This window comes from Chelonia mydas, chromosome 9 (assembly GCF_015237465.2).
Source record: "Chelonia mydas isolate rCheMyd1 chromosome 9, rCheMyd1.pri.v2, whole genome shotgun sequence".
NCBI lineage: Eukaryota > Metazoa > Chordata > Testudines > Cheloniidae > Chelonia > Chelonia mydas.
Window position 1 is genome coordinate 63486631 of NC_057855.1, and position 12795 is coordinate 63499425.

At 47.7% G+C, this 12795-nt stretch overlaps 1 protein-coding gene across 3 annotated transcripts; it reads left to right on the forward strand.

Moving 5' to 3' along the window:
• The first annotated feature begins 1702 nt into the window (after positions 1-1702).
• SLC25A53 (solute carrier family 25 member 53) lies at positions 1703-8234 on the forward strand. Of its 3 annotated transcripts, none has more exons than XM_043522204.1 (2): positions 1703-1888; positions 5909-8234. In XM_043522204.1, exon 2 carries the CDS (start codon positions 5929-5931, stop codon positions 6838-6840), a length of 912 nt encoding a protein of 303 aa, XP_043378139.1. In that variant the 5' UTR covers positions 1703-1888; positions 5909-5928; the 3' UTR covers positions 6841-8234. The 3 variants fall into 3 exon arrangements, with proteins under 3 accessions (XP_043378139.1, XP_007063991.2, XP_043378140.1); XM_007063929.3 differs by lacking the exon at positions 1703-1888 and adding an exon at positions 3297-3651; XM_043522205.1 differs by lacking the exon at positions 1703-1888 and adding an exon at positions 4573-4695.
• The last annotated feature ends 4561 nt before the right edge of the window (positions 8235-12795 follow it).

Genomic DNA, 12795 nt, shown 5'->3' on the forward strand with positions numbered 1-12795 from the left:
AGTCTAAAAAAAGGGCTTCGTCATGTGGACGGGTGCAGGGTTAAATCGATTTAACGCTGCTAAATTCGACCTCAGCTCCTAGTGTAGACCAGGGCTAAGCATGCAATGCCAGAAACTTGTAATTCTTCACTGCCTATTACTACCTGTACCCAGGAGTAATGATGCACTCAGCTGCAGTTAAGAGATTTTTATAATTAGGAAGTGCTAAAGATGAACTGCACAACTGAGTGAAAGGCACAGTCAACACAAAACACATCTCTGAAAACATACCTATTTTCACAACCCTGTCTGAACCAGAATGTGACCTCACTAATGGCTGAACTCTTGCATCCCTGCTGTTTGATTTTTGCAGAATGAGGCAAACCTAAAGCTGTCTACACAAGAGCAATGTAATTTGCTACTTACTTACTTCCGTTTTGGTAGGAGAGCAGATCTGTTTGAACACCAGCTGATTTTTCCGGACTCCAGTGTGGTTTATTGAAATTTAACAGGATGACTTCAGCCTACAGCAAAGGGAAAATATTGTGCAGGATCAACAAAAGCCTAACCGTTTTCAGCTAGCACATGGAGCAAGTCAAACAAATTAAATGAGAATTGAGCTCATGCCAAACTGTAATACATGTGAAAGTTTGACCTGCTGTAAAAGCCGCCTCTCAGGGGTAATGAGTTCAGTCCCTACTGATGGAAGATTTTCCCTCCATACTTTTGTGCTCTACTGTTACATCAAGTTGCAAGTTTGACATAAGTTCTCCAGTGCCCAGCATGTGGAGAAAGTGAAATATTTGAAGTGGTTGGTTTGTGCTCCCCATAGTTAATCCCTCCTTTCATTTAAAAAAGTTTGCTGGTCTATGCGCAGAGGGCTGGAGAAAGCACAATCCCATGTCTGATCACATGGTAAGAAATCCTGTTCACTGGATGTTCCTGGAAATTGCCCATTAGTGGGATGTGTCTGAGCCCTGACAAACCGTTGAGACTTGAATCTAATTTATTGACATGATTCGCAGTCGTTCTTTGCTCTCATTTCAGATGTAGATTGCTTCCATTTTTTCTTGTCTGTTGGTATCTTGCTTCCATTGCTATAAATTAACATCAGAAATGAACCATGAAGCTGAGAGCATAGGTGGTTCTTCCTGCTAAAGAAATCAGAAATGCTGTCATTTAAAGCAAAATTACCCTGTATTTGTCCAGACACAAAAATAGTGGCTTGTGAAATTGATAAAACCCCACCCCCAGGAAAAGCTTGGACAGTAAAACAAATTCAAGGGCTAGTTTTAAAGTTTTCTATATTAGTGGCTGATTTTGGATGGTCAGACCTCAGCAGCTAACGCTCCACAGAACCAACAAGTTGCAATCACATTTATTACTGTCAAAACTCTTGCTTTGCTGGAAAGGGGGGCTCACAAGCTCTAACACAGCCTACAATTGACACAAGAAGAGTGTGGTGCTAGATCTGTGCGACCCTGAGACTGAACTAATGCACTACAATCAAGGTAAGATAATGGTTTCCATACTGCTCCCTGATCGCACCGCTGAGCAGCCATTGGCCATTTGTGCTCCAGTATCCTTAACTCACTGACATCTTGCGGCTATTCTTGCTGATGCCTCAGTCCCTAAAGCACCCAAGTAGATGAGCTGTAACGTGCCTGTCCCTGGCTAATGCTGAAGATAGCAGTGAGGGCAGCCAATGAGATTGTGGCAGGGCGGTGTCTCTGTGTGGAAAGAGGATATGGTAACCTAGTCCTCTATTTCTCAGGGGCTGCAAATGACATAATGTAAAATAAAGCTTATTCACCATCTGCAAAGGAGAATGAATTGAGAGCAAGCCAGGAGGGGGAGAGAATGTGTGGGTGTGTGTGGAAAGCAGGAGCAGCTGGAGGATAAACACAAGGTAAAATATCGGTACAGTATTTCTAAAAGGGGGTTTCTGCCTCCTCCCCTTGGCTTAGTGATGTACTATTGTTTTCCTTTTTAATTGCTTAAGGAACTGAAGTCCCCTCTGACCCTTTTTAAACAAACCTCCTAGGGATGGTTCTATGTGAACCTCATCAGTCCTTGGTTTTTTGATCAACGCATTCTTCTCTTAGCGATTTAGTGCATACAATTATAAGGGTGTTTATGCTTTCCTGCCCCCAAATCAAACCTTTTGCAGAGCTGTCGGACTAGAATACCCAATCTGAAATTCCCAGAGAAAAGGAAGGCACAGCCCCTCCCCAGCCTTTGATATTTACTTCATGTGAATATTTTTTTTTTGTCCAATGTAGATTAACTTTCTTATCAAGGCACTTCTGAAAGTGGTATCAGACTGTAAGGGATCACCAAGATTGCTGGATCTGACTTCCCCTTCTCTTCCCCCAATTTCTCCCCACACTGGTTCTGTGACCCTCTGAAAAGGCTGGGATTAGGATGGCATTGTGTGGGGTCTGTATTCATTGTGTGGCATTGAGTCTGGATCAAATTTGCTCAGTTTATAAATAGTGTGGTTCTTTTCCCCCAATTTGGCAGTCCAACCAACTGAGTCTGGGATCTGCGTCAACTTACTACCCCAGTCACAAAATCTACTTGCTCTTTGCATCATCACAGGTGATAAGACTGCAGCCTCAGCTGATATTATTTGGGGCAGTGTCAACACACATTTTTATTTGCTATTTGTTTGTGATACAGCCTGTGATGTGCTAGTGTTTTCTAGACGCTGAAGAAGGGACTATCCCTGGCCTAAGGAACTCATGGTCTAAAGACAGAGTGAGACCAACAGAGGAGGGAGAACAAAAAGATGGACTTCATATATAGGTTACCAAGATTCCCCATAGGCTGTACTGCACAAGTGGGATTTTGAAGAGGGACTTCGATAAGGACAGGGTATGGGCCTTATGGACAAGAAACTTGGTTGCCCCATGCCTAGGTGCCCTTGAGGGAGAAGACCCAGAAGCCCAGACTCAAAGGGATTTAGGAGCCTAAAGAAGCAGTAGGGCTAGAATACCCACTAAAATTCCTAGAGAAAAGAAAGTACAGCCGCTCCCCAGCGTGCAATGACATTGGCTTCATGTGCAAGAAACTGACAAACAGGTGAGCAAGGCGTGGGGGCAACATGAAGTCCGACATAGTCGTATAAGTAGGGGGGAGCAGAGTTAAACTTCTTGTCAGCTCCTCCAGCTTGTATAACTTTGATGCAAAAGCAGATGGGGGACGGTCCAGTGGAGGGATTTGGAGGAGAGATAATCAAAGGAGTTCAGCTGCATTTTGTATGAACTGAAGGGAGGCGCGTGCACACATGTCTGTGTGTAAAAGTAATATGGTAGGTGAGACAGATGCTGAGGAGGAGAAAGCAGCAGGATTTGGGTTTGACCAACTAGTGTAGGGAAATGGAGGAGGATCCAGGCGCAGGGAGGATGGTGGCAGTGATATCAGTAACAGAGGAGAGGCATTGGAGATGGATTGAGAGGGAGGATCAGGAGTTTGGCTTTGGTTGTGCTATGTTTCCACCCAGGAGATAGCTGAGATGCAGGCTGACAAGTGAGAGTGGATGGGAAGAGCAACAGTCCCTGCCCTGAATGTACAATTGGAAGCGTACCCTCTGTGACAGCTGTTTGCTCCCATTGTCACCCTGGGATTCTGCCGAGGGCTCCCATCCTGCAAAGACTTCACCCAACTTCAGTGAGTCTGTTTGCATGTGTGTGAAGTTGTGTAGCTGTCTTTGCAGGAACAGGGCCTAAGTGTGTCACTGTGGTATCTGAGTACCACACGGGTCATGGCACAATTGGGTCCCCAAAACAGGATGGGTGAATAATCCTGGAGAGGTGTGGAATGCATCTCCCCCCTGCCCTTGCTGGAGAGCTTGCACTCAGCCAACTTCCTCCCTGGGGTGACCTACATTGACTTCAGCAGAGTTTGACCCATGGTGTTGAACTCATGTAGTTACATACTGCTAGAGTGGCAACCAGTCAGGTTTTGTTTTTATCACTAATGGGAGCAGAGGGGGCTCAGACCACTCCTACGAAGCAGAGCTGTTGAGTCAGAAGTTGACATTTTGGCAGGGACTCTTCAAAGCAGAGATACCTTGGAGATGGGTTGTCATCTCTGAAAACTTGGGCAAGGTGGAAAGGAAATAGAAAGAGATGGGGTTGGGGGAGTCATGGTTTGAAGAGTTATTTGTGCAGCAGGGGAGCTCTGTTTCAGCACGATTGATCTAAAAGGCTGCTGGGAACAGCTTCCCAGCTCAGTGCACACAGGTACCCTGTGGAATAAGACTCTCCCCATCACTGCAGGAAGCTTCTAGGTCAGCTCTCAGAAGATTAGAGGAAGCGATTACCACCAAAACCTTTTTCTTAGGCTGCTCAGGGCTTCATCACAGCCAGAAGGAAAGTTTGCATTGAGCCACATTCCATCCTGGAGTAACCTCCATTGACGTCTATAGAGCTGCAGCAGGGATGAGTTGGGCCCATGATGCTGAGCTCATTGTATTTACATGTCATCTTAGATCGGAAATCTGTGGCTGTTGCTGCATGATGTGGTTTTGGTTTTTTTTAATGCCTTTAAATAAGATCCCACTTTCTTCATATCATTATTTGTATTGCAGTAGCGCCTGGAACCCTAAGGCATGAACCAGGCCCTCATTGTGCTAGGCACTGGACAAACAGTCCCTGCCCCAAAGAGCTTCCAATCCAAGTATAAGACGAGACATTGGGTGGAGAAAGACAGGTAGGGAGTACAAGGAAACAGTGGGACTGCAGTGGGCAGCATGGGGTAAAACCCCATTCCACTTACCATGTGAGAGGCAGCAATGCAGCGTTGCCCCCGTGCTGAAGGGATGGGCTGGTGTTTGCCCTGCCAATGCCTGTGCCCTGCCACTGGACTGCTCAGGAGGAGGTCGCCCAGTGCTGCTGTGGAAGGAGCCCCCACACCCAATGCCTGTTCCCCTACCCTGCACCATGGAACCACAGTGGTTCTGCCATGTGGCCCTCCACTGCCACTCTGCTGGATTTGCTCATATGTTCCCCACAAACTAGTGAGCAACACTATCCTAAAGGCTGGGAATTATAGGCCTGATCCAAATCCTATTGAAGTCCAAGGAAAAGTTCACCTAGGCTTCGGTGGGCTTTGGATGAGGCCCTAGATGCCTGGATTAGCTTCAGTGGGAAGGAATGTTTAGCTTCCCCGGCACAGAGATTGTGCCCTGGGAAGTGACTGTACAGTACCCAGCTCCATGGAGACCCAGGTCTCTCGTTTCCTGCACTGGCACAGACTTCAGCCAGACCAGGTGCTCTGTCAGGACAAACTGCCAGGCTCAATCTCTCTGTTTTGATGGAGGTGATTCTAGGCAGCCACACGTAGTTGGTACAGGAGCAGTGGTAATCTGGGATAGACACACTGCAAAATCTTATCAAGCTACATAAGATACCAGACCTCCACAGAAAGGACCATTGGATTGATGTGTCCCTCTTGGGGATGATAGGCTCCAGCTGCTCATAAAAACACAAGGGAAAGCAACAAAAGGTACATTATGGGACTGCAGGCTGCTGCCATGAGGCAGCTCTGCTGGAAAAACATACAAAAGCTTTGCCCCCAACATGAGGAAACAAGTATATAAGGAAATGTTAGGGCTCATCCCATAGGAGAGGAGGGATAAAATGCAGCTCTCATGTTAGCAGAGAGCTGGGGTAAGACAGGGTGGATGGTGGAGGAAAGACAGAAAAATCAATCCTCCCACTGACCAAGGGACAGGGCAGTCAGTCTTCCAAAGCGGCCTGGGGTCAGTGTTTGAAGGCAGGGTCATTTCTTGTGAGTTAGTTATAGGTAGGAGCAAACTAGTCGGCCAGACAATAATGCACCTTTCCAGCTGACGAATGACTCCGACTCACTTGCCCCATAACCTTCTTACAAACTCTTATGGGTTTTTTCTACCTGATCCTAGTGGCTAAAGGAGGTCTCAGAATGGGGGACAAGGCCAGGATGCAGCATGGAGACTCTGAGAGGAGGGAGGAGGAAGAGAGAAGGTGGAGCTCCAGGAGTTACAATGTAGGGGCCGTCTCCAGCTTCCTCTCCACCCTTGTGACCTTCCCCATCTACAAGACCATCTTCCGCCAACAGATCCATGCCTTTTCCATACAGGAGGCCATACAGCAACTGCACCAGGAGGGCATGCGCCGCTTCTACCGGGGCCTCTTCCCACCACTCTTGTCCAAGACGCTCCAGGGAACCCTGTTGTTTGGCACCCATGACAGCTTGCTCCTTCTCCTTACCAGCAACCCTTCTAAGCCTTGCACACTGTGGGAGCGGTGGACAGCAGGATTCCTGTCTGGCTCAGTGGAGGCCTTAGTCCTGAACCCCTTTGAGCGGGTCCAGAATGTCCTGCAAGATGGACGGAAAGATGTCAGGTTCCCAAACACCCGCAGCATCCTGCAGGAATTCAACTCGTATGGTCTGAAGGAAAGGCTGGTTGTAGGCTACTACCGTGGCCTCAGCCCCGTCCTGCTGCGGAACAGCCTGGGCAGCGCACTGTACTTCTCTTTTAAGGATCCCCTCCGTGACAGCCTGGCCGCAAGGGGCTTGCCTAGCTGGCTCCCTGCCCTGGTGTCTGGCAGTGTTAATGGAACGGTGACTTGCCTGGCGTTGTACCCTCTGAGTGTCCTCATTGCCAACATGCAGTCACAGGTTGTGGGGAGGGATCTCCTCGGCCTCCGGCAGTCTGTTTGGTCTGTCTGGGAGTCGCATGGGAGGAAGCTGACTCTTCTTTACCGGGGCGGCTCCCTCCTTGTCCTCAGGTCCTGCCTGACATGGGGTCTCACCACTGCCATCCATGACTTCCTAAAAGAGAACACAGGGCAGAAGTCCCGGGTGGAGTGAGGGGAGAGGCCAGAGAACCACTGGCCCTGACATTTCTAGTGTCATGTCTTAAAGCCCTGAGGACTTTGAGTGGGATTTCGCTTGTTTACAAAGAGGCCCTGAAGCTCACAGTCAATAAAACTTTAACACGCAAGCTAAACCTCCAACCTACAGGTCAAAAGTCATGCTCGGAGGCCATACTTTCAAGACAAAGAAGCAACTTTGGGAGGGAGGCGACTTAACCAATCAGAAAGTTGCTTGGTTGGTTTCTTAAACAGCCTTGTAAGAATCTGGAGTGTCAGCTTCTGTGGCTACATGGAGTGAGCCAAACCCTGCCTGCAAAAGGCTGATCTGATACATTTATGGTGGTGCCTGTGCTCTCGTAGTCTAAGCACAGGATGGAGAGTCAGGTGAGCAGGGTTCTGTTCCGAGCTGTGCCACTGTGACCTCGTAAAGACATCTAATATCTTGTGCCTCATCTTGAAAAATGGGGATCATAGTATTTTCCTGTTAAAAGTGCTTTGAGAGCGTGGGTGGAAAGTGCTACAGAATTGCAATGTGTTCCCATATTATTGCAATCTGTAGATTAAACGTGCACTGTCCCTCCTATAAGAGAATTTCCCTCTACTACTGCATGTTCATGACTCATTAAGCACCCAACTGAGCTAAATCCTAGAAGCCAAATTCTGTCCTTGCATTTGCACTTGTGCCTCGGGTTAGTTCAACACTGAGGATACAGAGAACAGGGGAATGTGGGCTGAGGTGGTGAAGCTAGGCCATGCAGTTTAGGTTTGGCTATTCATAAAAGGAAGAAGCTGGTGGAGCTGCTAGAAGGCAGGCTACTTCAACTGGATTGACCTGAAGCACAAAGCAGAAAATTGGGACTCTCTGGCTTATCTCTGTGAAGTGGCAATTTAGACTCCTGAGTGAATTCCTGGTTCCACTGTAGTCCATGAGATTGAGAATTTGGGGGTCAGGATTTCAGGCCATGTGTGTTTTCATTCTCAGTTCATGTAGTTACAGAGAAGGTTGGGGTGAAGGTTATGGTCACAGCTGGGTTCTGCAAGCTTTCATGATCCTGCAAGCATCCTTCCAGAGTTCAAAACTGGGTTTGGGACAGAACCACTACTGCTATATGTGGAGGGTGATCTGCCTCTGCTAACTGCCAAAGTGTGCTCAAGGTGCTGTTAGATCTGTCACAGCCTTTGCTAGTACTGATCAGACAACATTGGTGACTCCCTTGCTGAGTGGGTGTGGTGGGCCTGTCGCAGTTCCACTCCTTCCTCTCTCAGAGATTCCAGATGGGTGTCACTGAGTTATTTCTCCGCCTCTTTTCAGAGTGGTAGCCGTGTTAGTCTGTATGAGCAAAAAGAACAAGAAGTACTTGTGGCACCTTAGAGACTAACACATTTTATTTGGGCATAAGCTTTCGTGGGCGAAAACCCACTTCATTAGATGCATGGAGTGGAAAATCATCAAATGCATGGAGTGTATTTTCCACTCCATGCATCTAATGAAGTGGGTTTTCGCCCAAGAAAGCTTATGCCTAAATAAATGTGTTAGTCTCTAAGGTGCCCCAAGGACTCCTTGTTCTTTTTTCTGCCTCTCTGAGACTTCTTACATGCCAGTGTCCATCCTGACATAACTCCTGTTTAACTTGTGTGCATGTCGGCTGGGAGATGGCATGAGGCTGTGCCCTGCTGCAGCACTGGAATGGGGAGATGACCCCGCAGGAGGGCAGAGCATGCCCTGAAGATGTGACAGATGATGCATGAGAACTTGTTCTGCTCAGCAATGTAATTCAATGTCAAATTTTTTTTTTTATTTGCCTGATTAAAAACAAGACCCTTTAGATCAGATTCTGCTCAGATGCAAGCAGCTGCAACTCTAATGAAGTCAGTGGCAAATGTATATAATTGGCCTATCATTATGATCTTTGTTCTCCAGAAAGCAGGGTGGCCCAGATCCTCAAAGGTATTTAAGCACCCAATTCCCAGTGAGATGTAGGTACCTACTTACATCTGCACCAGAGTCTCAGGTGTTGGTGAGATACTTTTACTCAGCAATTACATCAACACTCTGATGATGAGACACAATTCAGTAACTGACTCAGGCTGTAACCTCTGTCTATCTCTATCCGATTTCCTGTTTAGATTCCTGCATAGTCCACAAGATGACACTGTTCCCTAGTCCCTGTGCTTCATGGGTTTAGTGGATGTTTCATTCCTCACCTGAAATGACATAACACTGCTTCTGTATTATTGCACTTGGTTCTTCTAAACAAGACTTCTAACGAAATTCCTAGTGCCCTCCTTTCTGGAGCATTCTGGGTTATTGCAGGAGGAGCCATCACAAGTGACTGAACAAACTGACTTTGGCAAAGGAATACCAAATGAAAAGCGGGGTTGTGATTCTTGTCTCCAGACAAGTGCTAGTACCCCACAGCGGAGGACTACTGATTTATAGCTATGGTTGCCTATTGTTTGGGACGAGAGGGTTTATAATCTAATGAACTAGGGAGTTTAGTCCTGCAGCCAGCCCTTTGTGAGCTGGATCTGATGTTCCCCATGTTATATTTATGTGGCCTGCATGGCATACTCAGGTTGTGGAGATTCTAAGGGTTCATTGCAAAAAATAAAGTAAGTTAATAGTTCTCCTGGCTACAGAGAGAACTTTCCAAATGTGACCTTAGGGTAAAGCAGTGGCCGGTTATCTGCCTGAGTCTGAAGACATCCTAAAACAATGCCTCAGAGGGATGCACCTCTCTGCCCCCTCTCATCCTTGTTGAGGAGTCAGCTCTCCAGCCTGTCGTCACCACTTCAGCATTAACCATAACTTTCCATTGCTGGTTGTTTTAGGGGATGGCATTGGAAAAAGGGGTGGGAGTGGCACCCTCCACATGTAGGGAGTGGCAGCTTCTGCAAGGAAGGGAATGCAGAGGGAAGAACAGACAAGAGAGGGAAAGGGGAAGAGAAACAAAGGGAAGAAGTAATAGTGGCCTACCAGAGCACAGAATCTCTCACTAAGTGATACTGAATGCAGCAAGGAACTGGATAAACAATATCGAACCGTTTAATGACTACATACAGGCCAGACCCTCCTCTTGATCTCTGTGCAGATCTCCTGGTGACATCAGGGGACAATCCCCTGTAGATTGAGGGCAACATGATGTCCTGAATTTATACCATGGCCCCATTTAAATGTGGAATCCAGAGTTCACTTCCATATGAATTTGACAACCTGCCTTGCATTCAGACATTTGACAACCTGCCTTGCATGCTTTCCCCTAACGGTTCTTATATGGCCCATGTGCTCAGGACAATATGTCCTTTTCACAGTTTTGTTATACTGTCCACTTGAAAATCTTGTGTCCTTCTCTCTCTTCAGCTTAAGCCAGAGAGTTGTAATCAGCCCTCTCTATTTACCTGCTCTTTCAGAGGGAGTGTTTCTTTTTAGGACCAAATCAATCCCAGAAAAGCAGTGGCAGTAACACTCCTGTAAAATCAAATCTATCCACAGCCAGGCAGGAGGATGAAGCATCCCTCACAACACCCGATACCCTCCCACTGATGCACAAATCTGGTACTAGTTTTTCACATAGGCCTTTTTTTCTCAAACAGCCTCCCTTTAAATTGGTAATGCGCCAGGAAACAAATCTAGGTAACAGCAGAGTCTCCGAGAAGCATCAGGTGTTGGTGTCACTCACTGCCCAGCTTCTCTCCTCTGCCATTTCTTTGTGATAGCATAATAAAATGCTGGGAGGGATTTCTTTTTGGTGTCAGTTGGGGAAGTGCCTTTTTGATGCTTCCAGATCAAGATTTAATGGGTTGCAGAATAAAGAGATGAGCTATTCAATTAGAAGAAGAAGAATACTGTCATTTTTAAAGGGCCTTCCCTCCCTGAGGATCCCAACATGGTTCACAAACTGTGCATACAGCACTACTTAAATGCAGCCCCTTCTGAGGTGGAGCATGACAGTCAGCATACCACATATGACACAGCAGCTGGGAGGAGGGAAATTTTGGTCCCGGGCAGTCCTGTTCTTTAGTGCCAATCCACGGCAGACTCTCTCTCTTCTTAAAATCTCATCCTGAAGATCCCCTCATCCTGAAGATCAGGTAAAGAGCATGGAATTTAATTTACCTTGGAAGAATGAAGGGCTGAGTTAAGCACACAAGGACTTCAGTGGTCTGATTTGTTGTTACCCTGAACATCCCTGTGGCAAGATGCTGGGCAATTGTCTGCCATTGTTACACACACTATTTAAAGCAGGGGTGGGCAAACTTTTTGGCCCGAGGGCAACACCGATGAATTGAAATTGTATGGCAGGCCATGAATGCTCACAAAATTGGGGTTGGGGGCGGGAGGCAGAGGGGGTCAGAGCTCGGGTTGGGGGGCGGGCTCTGGAGTGGGGCTGGGGATTAGTCTGTGGTGTAGCAGGGTGCTGGGACCGAAGGGCTCGGGGAGCAGGAGGGGGATCAGGGCTGGGGAAGGGGGGCAGGTTCCAGCGGGGTTGCGGGCTTTGGGGTGGGTCTGGGGATGAGAGGTTTGGGGTGCTCCAGGCTGGGATTGAGGGGTTTGGAGCGTGAGAGGAGGATCAGAGCTGGGGCAGGGGGTTGGGGTGTGGGGAGAGGCTCAGGGGTGCAGGCTCCGAGCAGCGCTTACATCAAGCAGCTCCCGGAAGCAGTGGCATGTCCCTTCTCCAGCTCCTACGCGGAGGTGTGGCCAGGCGGCTCTGCAGGTTGCCCCATCCGCAGGCACCCCCTTGCAGCTCCCATTGGAGCACCGGAGCAGGCCTTTGGAGCACATAGGAGTCAGAGTTGCAGCTTGTGGGAGCTGCGTGGTGCAGCCCGCAACCCAGCGTCCCAGCCAGAGTGCCGGAGTGGGGCCGAGCCATGTGGTGCAGCCCTGGACCCCACTTCCCAGCAAGAGCTCGCGGGCCAGCTTAAAACGGCTCACGGGCTGGATCTGGCCCAGGGGCCGTAGTCTGTCCACCCAGATTTAAAGGGTCTTTAGGTCAGTGTGTGAAAATTATAGTTGCTGTATGTCTAAGAAGCATGACGATTCCATGCAAAATGGTTTCTTAATTATTCAGATCTCTTCCCAGAATTCAGAAGAGTGTGCATAAGGGACTTGGCTGACTGCCCAGGCCACATCTACAGCTCAAAAGCCTAACCTTCCAAATGATGCTGCTAAGCAGCATCTCAGAAGAGCCAATGCAATGATTAAGCTGCCCATGCTGGACAGAGTTAGGGAGGCAGTGGTCCCATCCTTAATTGCCTTAATTTATAGCATGGAAGTGTGGACCCCCCCAGTTTATACAGTACCTATCAAAATATAAAAGGAAGGACAATAATTACAGTACATGGACTGAAGGCTGAGAAAGGAGGAATGTTTATAGAGTCTAGAAAAGGGAATTCTCAGGAGAGGGATGAGCGCAGTCTATAAATACCTTCTCTGTAACTACTGTATACACAATAGGAGTGGATCATTCATGTTGTCAGAAGACAGTTGACGAGGAGTAAGAGCCTGAAGCTAAGGAAGGAAATGGCTAGGCTTGGCTATAGGAATAACAAGGCAGTGAAACAGACACCCACAAAGGAAGTGATTCATATCCACTCAGGGAGTTGAGGCACCTCAGAACTATAGCGTGGTGAAAAAGCAGCAAGATCTACCTCTAGATCAAGCACAGCCTCTAAAATATATCGGCCATCCTCTTTTTCACCAAAAACAAATGGCAGAGATGAAATCAGACCTAGACAGACATTCTGTGCAAACAACCTTCTTGGATAATGGTTGTTGATAATCCCTTAAAAAACAGAGATGTCTTTTGCAGTTCCCCTTCCAAGCATGGACCAAATTCCTCCCTGGTGCAACTCAACTGATTTCATTTGGGTTACCCTACGGCTGAATGACAGGTTTCAGAGTAACAGCCGTGTTAGTCTGTATTCGCAAAAAGAAAAGGAGTACTTGTGG